The 19,476-nt window shown below is 40.5% G+C and overlaps 1 protein-coding gene across 4 annotated transcripts in view; it reads right to left on the bottom strand.

The window, feature by feature from the left end:
• The window catches only part of SEMA5A (semaphorin 5A), a 198,066-nt gene that overhangs the window by 59,697 nt on the left and 118,893 nt on the right, over window positions 1-19,476 (bottom strand). For all 4 annotated transcript variants that reach the window (XM_061588081.1, XM_061588090.1, XM_061588110.1 and 1 more), the window contains exons 5-9: window positions 10,621-10,683; window positions 9,860-9,958; window positions 6,896-7,109; window positions 6,128-6,413; window positions 2,232-2,367 (exon numbers count right to left, since the gene is read on the bottom strand). In XM_061588081.1, coding sequence (XP_061444065.1) covers window positions 2,232-2,367; window positions 6,128-6,413; window positions 6,896-7,109; window positions 9,860-9,958; window positions 10,621-10,683 — 798 coding nt within the window. The remainder of the gene's footprint in view (window positions 1-2,231; window positions 2,368-6,127; window positions 6,414-6,895; window positions 7,110-9,859; window positions 9,959-10,620; window positions 10,684-19,476) is intronic.

Raw genomic sequence — 19,476 nt, 5'->3', positions numbered from 1 at the left:
GGATAGTCCTGGATTGGTTGCAGATGCAGCAGCCACAAGGACTAGTGCCTCATGCACTTGTAGGGTCCTCTTCTCTTCCATGGTGGCTTGCCTGGGCTTGGCTTCTTCAAACCAAAGCCAGTCTATAACAGGAAATTCCTTGCTGAGTTCTAGCTTGCCAGAGTGAAGAGTCGGCAGGAGGCACACAGTCATTGCTGGGCTCTGGCCCTCAGGCTGATTAGGAAAAAGATGACATACATGCCCTCAAACTCAAAAGGGTAAAGAATTACGCACAGGGTGAGAACAGATTTGTATATTTATCTACCACACCTAACCTACTAGCTTTCCTCTGTCTGTGCAAAGGTACTTCCATCCCTTCCACACAAGATGCATACTGAGGAGCATAACAAGCAGAAATCACAGCGGTTTCCCCCTCAACCTCAGTTTTCCCTGCTTTCACAATGCCTCTGGCACATGTACCTACCAGCCACCGCCCCCACTGATTCATCCACCAGTCTCACCCCACTCCTGATGGCTCAAATGGGCCATCTTCCCTTTTTATTTTTCAAAAATGTTACTTGCATGTTTAAGCAATCGATTTTTTTAAAAAGGTTAAAATGTTGCAAAATTAGCAGGGAAAGGGATAGGGTTCCTTATGTCATAAGGCAGCAGCCAACAGAGTTCAGTCAGATTCTGCTGCAAATTAATGCATTTGGTTCCTGACCTCAGCTGAGGATAAGAGCCCTCAACAGGTATGAGAAACAAGAACATGGCAAGTACATTTACAGAGAACAGCAACTCCTCTTTTGTAGGTACATCTGAATATACCCACACTGTGACTCAACATACCATCCAAAAAACCCCAGTGAAGCTGCTTTTTAGTGGCACACTATCAATAGAGATGCACATGAAAGCATGGTTAGGACAGAGGTCACAATTGTACTTGAAGAGAAAGATGTCCGTATAGTCATGATGGGTACAGGTCTATATCTACTCTGAGGAACAACTAATCACATTTTAATAATTTTTTATTAATTTATCCTAGTTTTCCCTAAATGTCTGATATCAGTAGTACACTATAGTTTGGAGTTAAAAATTGGAGGCACAGTTCCAATTTCATGAAAACATTTAGTTATAGGGTGTTTAGAGTAATGAATGGCACTCATTCTAATAAATAAAGCAACAGAAACCAGTATTTTTGGTCCCTAATCTTGCTTTCCTGATCACACATTCCATAATGCCCGAGTTGAAATGCGGCAATATTACAAGCCCTCAGAGGAGGTTCCCTGCAATGAGTGACTCATTGCTTTGGGTATGCCCCCTTTTTGGTGCAGAGATGCCATTGGTGATCTCTGAGGATGGGACATTCTGGAATTCTGGAGCTTGTCTGTATCAGGTGAGAATGGATAATTTATTCAGCCACAACTGATGCAAAGAATAATTACAAGCACTCAGAGGATGCTGATTGGAAGAGCGTTTGCCTGGAGCCTCAACTGAATATTTTTTATTGTTTTATCAATTTATTTCTTACATTATTCTTAAGTCATATTAGTGAGATGATGGCTTGACTTACTCATGTTTTGTTCCGTTCATGGCCACATTGCCTGTGATGAGTTGCTTTTTCCCCTAGTCCAAGGTAATGCTTTTCTTATTGTTACCCATTAACATGTAGCTGCTCAAGAATATTCCCACCCATTGGCTTTAAGTGCAACTGGTTACATCATCTCTCATCTCCTGCAAGTATGTAATGTCTCACAAGGGCATTCCCAATCGTAATTTAAGCCTGTGATGCAGGATCAGTGAACTTAAAGAACACCTTCTTCGAAGAGGATATTCTCCACATATTATGAATTGCAACATTCACCAAGGCTCCATTCTGTCCAGAGAAAATCTCCTCCATCATACTGAGGTGTCAAAGAGCAGAGAGCAACGGATTCCATTTGTGGTAGATTTCCATCCAGCATCTCCTAACTATCACCGAGCAATCAGGGAGAGCTACCCATTGCTGGCAAACTCTGAACATCTCACCAGAGCCATCAGCAGGCCTCCTATTATAGCATTTCACCAACCTCCTCATTTGTGCAGACTGTTGGTGAGAGCTGTGCTTAAGCCACCTATCACCAATCCAGATGGGGATGACTAGGTGGGGACACACATTAATCTATCCACCATCTCATTTGCCTGTAAAAATGTGATAACGGTTTAAAAGACAATGCATATGGTTAATTACCTTCCTTTTTCCCTTTAAGTACCTGAAAATTAGGGTTCGGGTTGGGATAAGGCAGCCAGGCAGAGCGAGAGTTCTCTTGATACTTAAATGGCCCATTGAAGACTTGAGTTATTGCAGTCATGTTGAATACACAAACAGCTGAAACTGCTATGCTGTTCCTTTAAAAAAGACACATACATAGACAAACAAAAGAAGATGAAGCAGACAGAAACGCAACTATTTTCATTTATATCTATTAATTCTTTACATTTTACATAGACTAGATAAAGTACACTTCCAATTACTCCAAAATTACTGACAAAAACTACAGGATCATGTAGGTGGTGAGCGCAACACTAGCCTTGCCTGGTGAAGGGAAGAGTCCAGAGGGAAAGACCTGTATTATAAGGGTTAAAAGAGGTACAGGTATATCTTTAAAATATTTTATAATGAACTCATCAATCCCAGGACCCCTGAGATAAAACAGATAAATGTATGTCCAACTTTTGAGTATTTAAAGCACTTCACCTACATTATCTTGTAATCCTCACAATAATCCCATTAGGGAAATAAGTCCCCGTTATTTCCCCAGTACAGATGAAGCTGACACAGTGACAGCGACAGCTTGCCTAAGACGACTGAGTCTTCTTGGCACACAATTCCGTCTCTGACAGGGACATCCTATCCATGCCTACTTCAATGGGGCTTCTCCCATTGGGACTCAGGCTGCAACCTACTACCTCTTGATAAGCACATCTGTAAACTGCTTGGAGGTGTTGTTTTTTACAATCAAGCTGTATATAAATTTTAATAAATAAAAATAATATTATATTTTGGCCTTATCAAATGTTATAGAGCAGCTGGGAGGGAAATGTGTCCCTTCTCCCCATCATCTCCCCCATCAACTTACTACTCTACATTGCCCCCTCACTTTAAAGAAAAAAATGGTATTGGGGCACTGTTACACATAATATCATGCAACACAGAGGTGGGTAACCTGAGGTCTTCCAGATGTTGCTGGACTACAACTCCTATCATCCCTGACCAATGACAGGGGCTGATGGGAGATGGAGTCCAATGTCTGAAGGGCCACAGGTTATCCAGCCTGATATTACATATAATTGGTCTCCGAAAGAAAGAAGCAGAAATGAAGTGGTTTGCTCACTGTTAATTTATGCGAGGGCAGGTAGAAGAAGGGGTGTGTGTAGATGTGACATCTTGTTTCATGCTGCAATTCTAGATCTAGGGAGGGCAGAGCATTCTTCTCTCTCTCTCTCTCTCTCTCATCAACATTTTTACAACAATCATCCACTTATGCAAATCAACAGAATTAAACCTGTCACTCTGAAGTTATTCACAAATTGTCCAGTTTCATTTGAATTCAAGCCTACAGACTCTGTCACAGCACAGGAGCATATCCATGTGTGTTTCTTAAATTAAAAAAAACTGTTTAAGATCCTCAGCGTGCTAGGCAGACTGCTTATTCAAAGTTTCTACCCACCAGGGAAAGAAATGACATAATGTAGAGCTGCATGCCAATTTGATAACTGAACTAGACAGGAGAACTTTCTGTCGAGCGGCTAGGATACAGGAGCAAATGACAATGCTGGTGCTATCACAAAAGCAGAAGTACAACGATCTCAGTTGAACAGCATTTGAAGTTTTAAGAATATTGATAAAAAGTTTAGCTGAAGCAAGCTAAAAGATTTTCAGTGCAGAGTGAAAGTAGCTATGGAAGTACTTTAACTCAATAATTCATGAGTTAAAACACTGACACTATCTTTCTTTTTAAGAAGAAATGTAGATAAAAGTTGGGAGACTTCATACAGACTTTCAATTTAAGTGAAACTGCTACTACCAGTCTGCAGAGCAAGCACATTACTCCTAACACACACTGTTGTTTAAACAGGCCTATAGAAAATCAAGATGATTCAGACAGTACATGTTAACGTCTGTGCTCAATTTATTTATTCATTCATTTTGAAGAATTTAAAAACCGCTTAAATAAATAAAAATCCCTAAGCAGTATACACACAAAATTATAAACAATTATCAATAATATACAAATAAAATCAGCAAAATTTAAAAAGCCAGATGTCAGACTCCATATTGCTCTGTAAAACTAAGCAGCAACCTGGAGTTATTTCTGAGGCTTGATTCAACTGCTCCCAGAGGGCAAATGGATAAAAATTGTAATACTATTTGTTTCACTTACACGCTGCTAACAGCTGTGCCTGCTACTGCTCTGCTAACACACCACTTCCTGACTCCAGCCAGGACTAGCCTGCATGCTGCTCTCTAATACCAGGAATGTTCCCCAGTGCCAGAGGTTAGTATGCATGCATCATCCATTGCTGGAGACAGGGTTTTTTTGGGGGGGAGGGGAAGGAGAGGTCTTAAAAATGGTACAGTTTACTTGCATTTGGCAAGAGGTCTCTCCCTTTTGATGGGGCTCACTCTTGTTCCCTGCTTCCTGCTTTTTGTGTGGCCAGAGCATCCACATACCCAGGATCCAGTTGAATTAGGAGGGTGAACATTTTATTAAATTGCCTATAAAACTAGGCTGTATGCTAAGTACTAAAATAAACATGCTTTTCCCATAAGTGCATAATAATTTTACAAGGACTTCAAAGTAGCTTAGAGATAATTCTCAGGTAGTTTTCCACTCAGACAGCTAACTCAGACAGCTACTTATGAGCATATAAATGTTTAAGAAATGCACCTTTATTTCTACATTTGTAAAGCGTCTAGCTTTTATGCGTTCAACAAATTATCACTCCTCCTAATAGTAAAGTGGGAGGGCAATGGCACAATTTGATATAACTGCTTCTTAATAGTTACTCTTTATTTTACTGTAGTATGCTTATGTTCATTGCTTCAAATATTAATGTTTTTCCTCCAAATATTAACCAGTGTATAATATTCATTAATAAATAGGCTTTTGATAAACCAAATATCCAGTGCATAAAACCAGAGTTAATCGTTTTGATGATCTCCCCTATATCCCATCCCATACACCCTATATCCCATCCCATACACACACGCACGCACACACACTCACGAGAGCTGAAACAAGCAAAAAATACAATAAGAAGCAAGTACCCTGCCCCAAACATAAAGGCTACCACAATAATCAGGAATCCATTGACTTATATCAGCTGCATTGGCTTCCAGTTCAATTCAAGATGTTGGTCACTGACTTTAAAGTCCTAAGAAAGTTTAGGACCAGCTTATTTACAGGACTACCTTCTCTTGTATGACTTTGACTGGCCACTCAGATCTTTGAGGAAGGTCCTATCACAGAAAAGGCCATGTACTGTGTCCTCAGCAAGTGAAGTTCAGTTGCTAGAAACAAAGGCCTTCTCCATGGCAGCACCTGGCTCTGGAACTCAACATCCTGCCTTGGGAGGCCCACATGGGTCCCCTCCTTGATGACATCTTGTATTGAACAGTATGTATGGCTCCACAGGACTTTTTGTCTGTTACCAACTCCCTCACTTCAAAATATTGATTTTTTTGTATTTTTTTAAAGTGTCTTACGATTGTTTTTGATGGAGTTGTTGTTAGTTGCTTGAAGGCTCCTTGATGAAGCACAACGTGCAGGATACAAATATTTTAATTAATAAATAACTGCCCCATTATTTGCTAGTCATTGCCATCTTGCCTAATAAAAAACACCACCAATGAAATCTTTCCAGTTTGAGACATTTACGTCCTTTCAGGTTTTTCATTCGTTACATTTATAGAAGTAATGAATGGATGTACTTCCTTCTACACTTCCTAAAGCCTCTATCTCAGACATTTTTCATTATATATTCTGTTTTCAAGATGGTCCACTCTTCTGCAATACACATATCTCCTAGGAGTAGTAGACAGCAGACCTCTTCCTCAATCTTATTCTGAATATTCTAGAAAAAAAATACTGCATAAACTACATACACATTAGTGGTAAAGATCCCGTAGATTAAGTCCAGTTCTGGCAGGAAGAACGTACTCTGTAATTCATTGTAGTAAAAAGGGATTTCTCCAGGGCGGGAGCAGTTCAAGCGAGCTTTCATGAAGGTGGTCCAGGTGTCTTCTAGGAGGAACCTGCCTCCAATGTCATTTTTACAAACTCGGGCAGCCCGTGAAAAGACTATTTTCCCACAGTCATATTCCACTGCATTCTCTCGGAAGAAGAAATAGATGAAGTTTCCAATGTCATAGGAAGACACAAAATTTGGTTCTGCAAGACATCAGTGGGAGAAATAAAAAAAACCCTTTTTATTTTACTTCCAATTTTCCCTCACAAAGAGGAACAACTGGACTGTTGTTTAAAAACCAGAAGTCTACTTGTGAATTTGACAGCACTTACTTGTACAGCTGAAGGTTCCAGAGATTGAACCCAGGACCTTTTGCATACAAAGCATGCACTCTGCCACTGAGTTATGGTCCTATCCCTGCCCCTTTCACCTACACTCTCTCATTTTCTTTGTAGCTTTCTCATCCTCCTCCTTTTTCTCTCCACCCAACTCAATGTCATGTTGAACTACCAACTTCAAGCCATCAACGTTGAGGACTAGAAAGCCATTTTTACAACAGAGAAACTGGGAACATTTTCTGAAATATCAAGTATTTAGAATGCAGGTGTTTCCTTCACAGGAAAGCAAAAATACTCCTTCAGAAGAATATTTATTCAAGTAAACAATGTGTCTTCTCTGCACTCACCATTAAGCCATTTAGAGTTGTACTGTGCAGTCCGGAGAGGAGGAAGCATCCCCAGGCTGCGATAAATTGCAGGATCCCTTCCTGGAAAGTCCATGACTGTTGCTGCATATAACTCGCCAGTGCTTGCCAGGAGAGCTGTGGAGTTGTGCTGGGGGCTGTACGGACAGCGAGCCATGCCACTGATCTGATCATGTGTCTCTTCCAGGTTATTAAGCTGCACCAGAGGGAATTAAAACCACATTACATCACATGAAACCATAAATCAATTCACAAAGTTATGTGCAAAAACAGAATGTGCATCTCCCAGTCCTCTCCTATAGAGCAACAACCACTTTCTAGCTCTGTGGTGTGTATCTGAAAATTGGGGGGGGGGGAGCATTCCCACTTGCACACGTTGCAATAAAAGAAATCTAATGGACAATCACTTGCATTAACTCTAATTGCATAGCATGCTCTCCCTCTTAACAATACCATCTGTGCACCAAATTCAAACAGTAAGGATACAGAGGTGTTCTACAATAGACCTGCCCCAGTAATTGGAGCGCACTAAACTTAAATCCTGAGTACTTATCCAAAGCGTTGTGAGACCAACCTATTTCAGCTGGCTTTCAGGGTTTAGGGTTAACTCAGCAGAGGTCAGGGGTTATTTAACATGATAGGATATTGTCTTCTTTTACTTTCATTACTAGTCTCAAGCCTTCAAGATAAATACATACATATATACATATTGTACATACATACGCATAAAAAATAAGTAATTTCTTCAGGGAAATAAAATCCTAAAGGGGAAAAAATGATATGTCTCTTGGTTTAGGAGACTTTGCCATCAAAAATCAAAACTGTTCTATTATTTTTCTTCTTAAATTCTAGACATTGCTCACCAAGAGCTACACAACAGTGGAGGAAACTCCCAAAGGAATGTGTGTTATTTAAAGGCTCCAAAAAGTCACATATTTATGTTGTATTTATTAATATGGGCTTCCTACTGGATCCAGGGACTAGCAAGTCATCACAGGTGCTGGGTATTGGAGGGGATACTATACTTGATCATCCTTACAGCCCATACGGGTGATCTACTCTTGTTTTATGCCTACTAATTCTTTGACCTCTGCAACATATTCAGTTCTCAAAACATGACTATTTATGTATTTATCAATCTAACAACCAAAAAGGAGTGGGCATTTGCCTTCCAACACATTCTGTTTTGCCCAGTTGGCAAATTTGGCAACTAACCTTACATATAAAAAAGTTCTGGATATTTACAAGATGATCCTATATGTCTTTACTTGGATCAGCTAAATGATCCTACTTAATATCCTTGCATGTATGCAGAGAGAACCAAACAGAAATCTATTCCTTGTCTCTAATAATTCTGCAGTACATATGAACTTCATGATAAAAAGGTTTTAGATTATGCTCCTAGGTTGTATAAAGGCTGCATTTAGTTGCAAGCTAAAACGTTTTAAATGTGATAGCAACCAACAGGTATTCATGATTGCTATGGAAAGATACGGGTTTTAAAATGGGAGAAATTACTTTAAATTGGCCTTTTTTTTCTGGATATCCTTTAGGGGTTTTTTTAATCAGAATAATATGGTTTACAAAAACAAAAGTTCTATTAAGTCTTACAGTTCCATATCTTACATTGCAATATTCAACAAAGCAGTTTCGTATTTCAGCAAAATTCACATTCTACAATCTTCCTTCCCTCCTTTGAACAGCTTCTCCATTTCTGCCTGTTCCAGATATTTCATTAACCACTCCCTCTCCATTGGAGCTTGTTGGTTCTTCCATTTTTCTTTTAGTTCACATTATATTTGCTGCTACCAGTGGTTCCCTGCCTCATCTTAAATTACATTAAACAAAATCAACAATAGGCTTAACCTATCCTCACAAGGACCAAACTTCTCACAATCCCAGCAAAACAAAAGCTCACCAAGCTTCCCTTTATGTACCTTATGCAAACAATCCCCCCAGCCCATGTGACTGAGGGTGGTTAAGGCAGAGGTGGGGCTGATGGCCAGGGGAGCGGGTGAAAGAATGAAAACAAAATTGCATGGATAGTTTTCAATTTAGCCCTAGTAAAGCACACTCTCGCTATGATACTATCTATTATTATTAATAATAATATTTATTTATTTATTTATCTAGAAAGATTCAGCATACACACTGGAATGAATGGTATCACGTAACCAATCTACAGATATTTCCAGTTACCTCTGCATCTTTTCTCCAGTTGGCAACCAGGGCCGGCACCAGCATGACTGGGCCTTGGGCACCAGCCTGACCCAGGCAGACTGCTCCTGCCTGTACGCTACGTGCATGCACATGCCTGCCATCAACCAAGATGGTGGTAGGGGCATCAGTCCTTTAAAGAAGCCTCTGCCACCATCTTTGTTGATGGCAGCCCTGCACACACAGCATGTGCAGCAGCAGAAGACAGGAGAGCGTTAAGTGGAGTGAGCGAACAGGCGGGCGGCTTGGAAGCTCCTTCCTGCGATCCATGGCAGGTTCCTGATCACAGCAGGGGAGCACTACTCTTCCACCCTAACGAGGGGCCCTATGGGCCCTTGGCCAGGGCCTGACTTGGCCACCCTTTGGCGCCAGTCCTGTTGGTAACAATCATCATAACTGGTTACCTACACTATTATATTTTACATTAATTTAATTGCCACCCTCCCTCCCCATAATAATCCTGGGAACTGCAGTTTGGAACAAGTGCTGAAAATTCTCTTAGAGATCCCAGCAGGACCTTTGCCGAGCACATAAAGAAAAGACATCAGGTGGATCTCCTTGGGGAGCGTGTTCCATAGTTAGGGCCTTTTTTGTGATTGCACCCTTTTTCATGGAGCCCTAGCATAAGGTTTCTGCCCCACAGAATCAAAGTATCTAGTGCTCTCTGGGAAGAAGGATTGAGTTCTGAACCTGTTTAATTCTGTAGTGTGGATTTGCTCACATTCTTACCGTCCGATTAGTGCAAATGGGTGTAAATGCATTAGTTCCACAAGCAAATAGCCTGTCCCCACCAATGAGAAGAACACGAATATAATTCTGGCACTCTTCCTGACATAAAAAAAAGAGAACAGGATAATCAATGTCTCATAATCAGTGTATGGTAACACCTGACTTACTTTTCAGTGGTATTCTACAGTATAAAACCATATATGAAAAAAATAGGTAAATCATGCCTGCCTGTAATTGGTGGGATGAGCAGATTATATTTACAATTAATTCCTTATCCCAAGAAATCCATCGATACTTTTGAGAGGGTCTGCTGCATCACCTTCTCTTTGTACTGATGCAGCTGCCGACTTGGACATAGCAACAGCCTGTGCATACTGTAGTTAACACAAATATGGACTTCTATAGAGAAAGAAATGCTCTTGCTCCACCCTACCACATGCAATATACTACTCCGTTCACAGAAGAGTTACTCCACAGACTTTAATTTGGAAAAGAATCTGAGTGCTCAAGCCATCTCCAACCATTATAGCCTCTTTGTAAGGGCCGGCTCACACTCCCCAGTGCTCCCCACATGGGTGCCTTGGCTGCTGGTGTGCTTGTAATTGTGCAACAACCACAGACAAGACAAGCTGCAATCCTCAATACACTGACATTTGGATTGTGTCCCACTGAACCCAGCGGAGCTTACATCCAAGTAAAAGAGCAGACAGCTGCATTTTCTCATTCAGATCTAGGAAACTGATCAAGGGGCAGCTACTCACCTTTGATTTGCCTTTACTGTAACAAGCTTTTTTAGTAGCTTCTTCACAACGCCACTCTACTCCCTAACATGCAGAAACACAAAAAGATTATATTTGGCAAAAGCAAGTATAATGCATAGAATGCATCTTAGAGATCTTGAAATTCCACTTAAATCAGCAACACTGATTTCAAATTCTATGCGATATCATATATTGGTCATATTTGGACATCACAACAAGTCACAAACCATGGCTCACCACGCACAAGTGAATCATGCCCAGTTCACTCATCCCTCTAGCACTGGGAGGAAGCGAACCACCACCCTCACTTAACGCTATTTCTGAACCAGGGACCATGGTTTGTTTCACTCCAAACGATGATAACTGCAAATTTGCTTTTGGCTTGCCAATTGTGATCTGCTTCTTCTGCACACAAGTGGTGAGGAGTGAAGCAAATGCAGTTCACTCATGCATGGTAAGCTATGGTTTATGGCTTACAGTGAAGTGTGAATGCAGCCATGGTGACAAAACACCACAATGTACCCATACAGAATTGATTCAAGGCCAAGGGCAGCCATGTTTGTTCTTCACCTGTTTGCCCTTTTCATGTATGAGGTGTGGGGTTTTAGGTCTTCTTTCAAATCACAAAGGTCACACAGGTGAGGTGACCTATTATTCTTCCCCACAATCTCCTTTTTCCCTCCCATGTACCTGCAGCAGAGGAACATGGGGAGGTAAGGCCCATGTACCACTTTTGATGTTAAAATTATACCTCCACTCCCATTTCAGATGTGAACAGGATAGGCACATTAATAAATAAACACAGATCTTAATATTTATTCTAACCAAAATGTTATTTAGTTATTTAAAAAAATTGTATACCGCCATTCATCAAATGATTTCAGGACAATTAATTTACAGCACATTAAAACCATAAAGTACAATAAATAAACACCAAAAGAATTAAAACAAAACAGCAGGATTCAGGATGCACATGGATAAAAATGTACTTTAAAAACATGGTCTAAAAGACCTAGGAGAATTAAAAACAGCAGCACCTGGAGAGCATCAACAGATGATCTCAATGTACAGGCAAGTTGATAGGGGGAGTAGGTGTTCCTTTAGATATGTGGGTCCCAAGCTACATAAGGCAGTGGTGGGAAACCTCCCTCCTGCAGGCCTAATTTGGTCCACAAGGTCACTTTCTACAAACAACGCTCACCTATCCTACACCTGGCATCATATATGGTATCAGGCGTAAGGCAGGTAAAGACCCAGCTCCCTGGCAAAAGCAGATGTGCCAGCATCTCCGATCAGCTGATGCCTGCAAACCCTTGTATCTTTCCCTGAGCAATACTGTTTTCTCCAGAGCTGCTGTTAAAAGCAAACATCGAATAAGCCATTTTCTTCCCTGCTCAACTGGCAATCTTTGAACATCCACCTATGTTTCTTGCAACCGAGTCAATGCCCGTATGAGTCTTGCCAATGAGGTGTAGTGGCTACAGTCCCAAGTGAGGACCGAGGAGAATTGGATTCAAATCCCTGCTGAGCCATGAAGCTCACTGGTGACCTTCAGCCAGTCAGCAACTCTCAGGCTAACTGACCCCACAGGGTTGTTGCAAGGATAACATGGGGAGAAGACTATGTGTGCTGCCTTGTGGATACAAATATAACAAATAAATAATTGTTTATGGGGGGGTGATTTCCTTCTCCAAAAATCCTTACACTGTGAAGTTTTACATTAAAGTACATCAATTTAGTACATTGTGGTGATTATAATGTTGTTCTTTATCGATAATATATTGATATATCATTATATACGATTACACTTTCCAAATTATACTTGAGTCCAGTATCCCTAGGTGGGAATAGCACACCACTCTACTTCAAAGAGTTCTTCCCTTGACAAATGGAGAGTTTAAGCTGGAATCAATTCTTTGTCTGCAGAAGGACCAGTTTCCATGGAGACACAGTCAGCAATCCCTGCTGTCAGCCAAGACAGACTGTGGCAAGAAGGAGGCAGACCCACGCTTTGCTTTTGCTTTCTGGTAATGTGTAGAATCTTTGCAAGTTTTCACCTGGCTACGAGTGCAAGAGGAGCATAAAGTGGTTGCCCTTACATGACATCAGCAACCCGACAGTTGGCACTGAAACGAGAGCTGTGACTTCTTACTTAATAGCTTAACTTCATTCTTGTTTTAATATTTTTTTCCCAGAAGCGTGACAAATAACTTCATGCAGGTAATTTTTGTACATTTCATTTCTTGGAAACTGTACTTAGTTGATGTGAAATAATTGATTGGGGGCTGATTTAAATAAAGGGGATAACAGCTCAAAGATACAGGGGTCCCCGCTTTACAGTACTTAGCTAATACAGCAGTCTCAATTAGACGCAATTAGATGAAAGCCCCACTCATACGGCGCTTGTTCCACTTTTACGGTGGTTTTCAGGCATTGCAGGCCATTCTGTTCAATGGGTTCCGCTTTACAGCGGTTTTCACTTTATAGCAGAGGTCCGGAACGTAACCCGCCGTATGAGTGAGGCCCTACTGTATACATTAATAACATAAGAACAGCCTGCTGGATCAGGCCAGTGGCCCATGTAGTCCAGCATCCTGTTTTCACAGTGGCCAACGAGATGCCTGCAAGCAGGACCTGAGTGCAGGAACACTCTATCAACTTGTGGTTTCCAACAACTGGTATTCAGAAGCATACTGCTTCCAACCTTGGAGGAACAGCAGAGCCATCATGGCTAGGAGCCATTTATAGCCTTATCCTCCCTGAATGTGTCTAATATTCTTTTAAATCCATTCCAGTTGATGGACCCCTGCCTCCTTTGGGAACAAATTCCATAGTTTAGCTATACACTGTGTGAAGTACTTCCTTTTGTTTGTCCTGAATCTACCAACATTTCATTGCATGTCCACAAGTTCTAGCATTATGACAGAGGGAGAAAAACTTTCCTGTATACACTTTCTCCATGCCATGAATAATTTTATACACTTCTATCTTGTCAACTCTGACTTGCCTTGTCTCTAAAGTAAAAAGCCCCAAATGCTGCAACCTTTCCTCGTAAGGGAGTCGCTCCATCCCCTTGATCATTTTGGTTGCCCTCTTCCGAACCTTTTTTCAACTCTACTATATATTTTTTTCCAGTGAGGCAACCAGAATTGCACACAGTATTCCAAATGCAGTCGCACTATGAAAAATGGAAATGCCTTCAAGTCGATCCTGACTTATGGCGACCCTATGAATAGAGTTTTCATGGTAAGCAGGATTCAGAGGTGGTTTACCATTGCCTTCCTCTGAGGCTAAGAGGCAGTGACTGGCCCAAGGTCACCCAGTGAGCTTCATGGCTATGTGGGGATTCGAACCCTGGTCTTCCAGGTCGTAGTCCAACACCTTAACCACTACACCACACTGACATTATGATATCAGCAGTTTCATTTTCAATTCCTTTCCTGTTGTTCCCTAGCTTATTTATTTATTTTTATTTTATTATTTCAATTTGCCTTTTTCACAGCTGCTGCATACATCTTAATTGAGCTATCCACAACAACCCCAAGGTCTTGTTCCTGGTCAATCACCACCAGTTCACAACCCATGAGCATTTATGTGAAAAAAAATTTCCCCTAGACATGCATCATTTTACGTTTGTTTACACTGAGTTGCATTTGCCATTTTACCACACATTCACTCAGTTTCAAGAGGTCCTTTTAGAGCTCTTTGCAATCCCTTTTTGTTTTAACTACCCTGAACAATTTAGTATCATCAGCAAACTTGGTCACTTCACTGCTCACCCATAACTCTAGATCGTTTATGAACAAGTTAAAAAGCACAGGTCCCAATACCGATCCTTGGGGGACTTCACTTTCTACAGTCCTCCACTGGGAGAACTGTCCATTTATTCCTACTCTCTGCTTCCTGTTTCCTAGCCAGTTTCTGATCCACAAGAGGACCTCTCCTCTTATTCCATGACTGCTAAGTTTACTGAGATGTCTTTGGTGAGGTACCCTGTTGGAACCTTTTTAAAAGTCCAAGTACACTATGTCAAATTAGTCACCTCTATCTGAATGTTTGTTGATAAAGAACTCTAATAGGTTAGTGAGACAGAACTTACCCTTACAGAAGCCACACTGGTTCTGCTTTAGCAAAGCTAGTTCTTCGATATGCTTGAGTATTTTATTGTTAACACTATTTTCCAAAAAAAGGAGGGGTGTAAACCCAGAATGCCAAAGGAGGGAGTTTTCAAAATGTTTATTGTATATCTTCTATGAAGAAATGGCTTGTTGTATAAAATGCCCAACGCGTTTCAGCCCAACAGGGGCTTTCATCAGGGGATTATCGTTGCTAAAACCTCTATATGCGTTGGGCATTTTATACTACAAGCCATTCCTTCATAGAAGATATACAATAAACATTTTGAAAACTCCCTCCTTTGGCATTCTGGGTTTACACCCCTCCTTTTTTTGCATTTCATTGTATGCCTTCCACTTTTTTTCTACTAACACTATTTTCCACCAGTTTTCCCAGAAAACCAGCCCATAATTTCCTGGATCCTTTTTTAAAGATTGGTGTTACTTACCAGTCCTCAGGTATGGAGGCAGATCTGAGGGACAAGTTACATTTTTTTTAGGAGATCAGCAATTTCACATTTGAGTTCTTTGAGAACTCTTGGGTGGATGCCATCTGGACCTAGTGATTTGTCAGTTTTTATTTTGTATATTAAGCCTAGAACTTTATGTCTCTTCATCACTATCTGCCTCAATTCCTTAGACACACTTCCTGGAAAAGTTAGTTCAGGCACAGAGATCTTTTCTATATCTTCCGCTGTGAAGATAGATGCAAAGAATTAATTCAGCTTCTCTGCAATCTCCTAATCCTGCTTTAGCACACCTTTAACTCCCTTGTCATCAAAGGGTCCAACTGCCTCTCTAGACAGTCTCCTGCTATTAATGTATTTAAAGCATTTTTGTTGGTCTTCATGATTTTAGCAATGTGCTCCTCAAATTCTTTTTTAGCATCCCTTATTGTCTGCTTGCATTTCTTTTGCATTTGTGTTCCTTTTTGTTCTCATTCAGACAAGACTTCCATTTTTTGAAGGAAACCTTCTTGATACTAATAGCACCTTTGACTCTGCTCGTTACCCACATTAGCATCCTCTTGGCCCTGGTTGTACCTTTCCTGATCTGCAGTATATGCTCCAGTTGAGCTACTAATACTGCGCTTTTAAACAATTCCCAAGCATTTTAGAATGATTTGAGCTCTTGAGTTTGCCTTTCAACTTCCTTTTTATTGATCTCATTTTAGGAAAGTTTCCTCTTTTGAAGTCAAATGTTATCATGTTGGATTTTTTCTTCGCAACTGTCGATTTACATGTATGTTTAATTTAATAGCATATGATCATGGCTCCCAGTCAGTTCAACAACACTCACATCTTGCACCAGGTCCTGGGAGCCACTTAAGATTTAAGTCTAGGGTCATTACCCCTGTGGTCCGTTCCATTATCATCTGTTCTATGACACAGACATTTAGGGTGTCTAGAAAAGTTGCCTCTTTGTTGTGACTGGAACACATGTGTAGCCAATCTGAGTAGTTGAATTCCCCCATTACTACAGCATTTCCTCTTTTGGATGCTGCGTCGATTTCATTCTTCATCTCGAGATCTCCATGAGCATTTTGATCAGGGGGACAATAGCCGATCACCAGCACCAAATTACTCTTGGAGCCTGGTATCACTACCCACAATGATTATATGGAGAAGTCTACCTCTTTTGCGATTTCTAGCTTCCTGGACTCTTTGATCTACACAGCAAATATACACTTACCCCTAAGTTTCTTTTCAAACTTTCTGCTTTCAAGCAATATTCCCCACACTGACTTATATTTAAAGCACTATAAATGAAGCTGCCATGTGTTGGAGAAATTGCCCCAATATCTTCCACATTTCAGAAGGAGCCATTCCTGATTTTCCAATCCTTTTGTAAGAAATTCCTTTGGACAGCAGAAAATATTTCATAGTGAGTCAGGGAAAGGGGGGTTGAAGAGGGCTGGAGCCTTTGATGCTAGGAGATAATTTATTGAACGTCTCCCTATATCAGAAAGTCAAATAGGAAGTTTTGGAAGCAGGCTTGGGAATAAAAGTAAAAAGTCAACAGAAAAAATTAAGCAATTTGATGCATGAAGTTGCCAATGCCTGCTTTTAAAAATTGTTCTCCAAAACAGCCAAAGGCAGGGGCATTGCTGGCTCTTAAAGGACTGAGGACACAGGCCTGTGGCACAAATTTGCATAAAATTACACATGCTGATTTTTACATATAGATGTCTCTGTGAAATTAAGATGGTGGGTTGCTGGAAACTCACCAACACTGCACAGTATGCGCAGCTGCCCTATAAGGGAAATGTTTAGAAAAAATAAAAGGGAGGAGAGTCCAGGGCATGAGATCTTGGGCTTGCTGCAATCACCCAGTTCAGGCCCCTTTGGCAAAAGGGTTTTTTAAAATACAGAATACAATATGATTCAAAGATGGGAACAGTATAGATTAACGGCCTGTGTAGTACTTGACAGATACATCAGACAGGAGGGGAAACACATAAAGCCAAGAAAGGAGTGAGGCTGTGAGAGAACTCCCAAGTAACAGAAAAAGAAACTAACAACACCGTATCTCCACGGCCTCTTTTCCCTGCTAACATATAATACAAAATGTGCAATCTGGTGTCATCCTATTGCAAATCTGCCCACCTGCACAAGTGGCAGCCAATTAAGAGAACTGAAGGACAAGGAAGCTCTCAAGGTAGTGATAACATATTGCACATTTTGTAGCATTAGATATTAATGAAGGGGGTAAACACTGCAGGGTGGAGGCTGCTTTTGGTGGCAGCCACACAGTTCCTGTAATGTCTCTTTCCATCCTAAAATAAGTAGAAATATTCAAGTGTGATCATTAAAAACTATTCCCTTCTTGGACTTTGATAATAAATGGGCCGTATATACCCCTTCATAGTTCTTCTAGGATATGTGAAACACGTAATACCACCAGAAGATAGGGAAATGGCATGCTTATTGTCGCCCGGTTATTGATCAGCTATAAATGGAAGATCAACCTGCCCTCCTTTGAAGAATGGCTTATAAGGGTCTGGGATACAGTTTATATGGTTAAACCTACTAATATTATAAGAATAAGAGAGGCAAAAACAATAAAATGACCTGTTTATACAGACATGAAGGCTCTTTATTCATTATTGGAAAAACAAGATAGAGAGTATGATTCTGCTGTGTGTTTATACTATGCACAACCTGATTAATAATCCATTTGTTCTCTCCTGCTTTGCCTTGTTCTTGGTTTTCTTTTCATTCTTTTCTCTTTTATTTCTTTTTTCTTTTTTTAATCCCTTTCATTATTTCCCTTTTTTGTTTATAACTATCTTTGGAATAAAAAAAAATAGTTAATAATTGTGGAGAAATAATTTATATATATATACTTGCTCTGGAGGATCGATAAGAGTGAATAAATTATTTAATTCCTGTGATTTTGTTTTCTTAATCATGGTGACTGTATTATTTATATTGCATTATGAAAGCAAAATTTAAAAATAATTTTAAACAAAACTATTCCTAAGTTGCAGCGTTATTTTGACCCACAGCTGCAAATATGCAAAGAATTATCATCACTCTGAACATACATAAACTGGGAGACACGCCTGTCACTGCAATGCTTCTTCCTCCCTCCCCCTCATGCTCATTCCTTTAAGCCCTAATGTAATGTCTGAAAAGCAATCAAGAACTGAAAAATGCATACATGCATGTGTGAACCAGACCCCAGAGATGGCTCTTAAGGATTGCTGACTTCAAATGGTCTTTGACTTTGCTTTGAACTGCAGCAATTAGCAGGTAATAACATGAATCTCCATGCTGTGAAAATGTTACCTGCTAATTGGTAAAGCTCAAAGCACTGTTAAAAGACACAGATACCGGAGTTGGTTGAAAAGTTGACAATTCTACACTGTACTGATCTTCACTGTTTCACATGGTTAGGGCTGGAAATGCATCAGAGAGATTGGCTTTTTTTCTGCTTAGCTTGTCACTTTCAGTGAATAGTTATATTGCCTTGAAATGCCAAATTCTGAAGCAAAAACTGAAACCTAAGGCCTGAACCAGCCCTAGTATATACTCTTACTTAATATAGGGCAGTATTCAACTAAATAATTGCATTCGTGCAACTGGACTTTCTCCCCTCTCCTCCCCTGCACACACCCCATACTGTCCCCAAATCTGCGCTGAAAGGTTAGAGGAAACACCAGCACAGATTTAGGGGGTGTGCAGGGGGAGGAGAAGGGTAGAATGTTCCATTGGACAAAGAGAAATCCTTGTGCTGACGAGACCAGAGACATAGCACTATGATGAATGCAACTCATAGTACAAAAATGATATTTTACACAATGGTATAAAGAAAAGAGAAATACATTCCTGCCCCCAAGGAGCTAACAATGTCAATTTAGACAGAGGAGAAACGAAAAAGAAGGAAAAACAAAGGCAATGGGATGAACAGAAGAATATGAATGCAATTATATGTACGTAAGGGCTTAATTTTGGTTGGGGATGAAGATCAGGAAGTTGTGCCAAAGGCTTCACAGAAAAGATGGCTTTTGAAGAAGGTTATGAATAGGAAAAGGTGGCACCATGTAAATGTCAGTCTGGTAAGAAGTTCTAGGCATTGAAATGGAAATGCACTACCTTCAAGTTGATTCCAGCTTATGGCGACCCTATGAATAGGGCTTTCATGATAAGCAGGATTCAGAGGGGGGTTACCATTGCCTTCCTCTGAAGCTGAGAGGCAGTGACTGGCCCAAGGTCACCCAGTGAGCTTCATGGCTGTG

This window comes from Rhineura floridana, chromosome 1 (assembly GCF_030035675.1).
Source record: "Rhineura floridana isolate rRhiFlo1 chromosome 1, rRhiFlo1.hap2, whole genome shotgun sequence".
NCBI lineage: Eukaryota > Metazoa > Chordata > Lepidosauria > Squamata > Rhineuridae > Rhineura > Rhineura floridana.
This window is presented reverse-complemented; position numbering and strand designations above follow the sequence as displayed.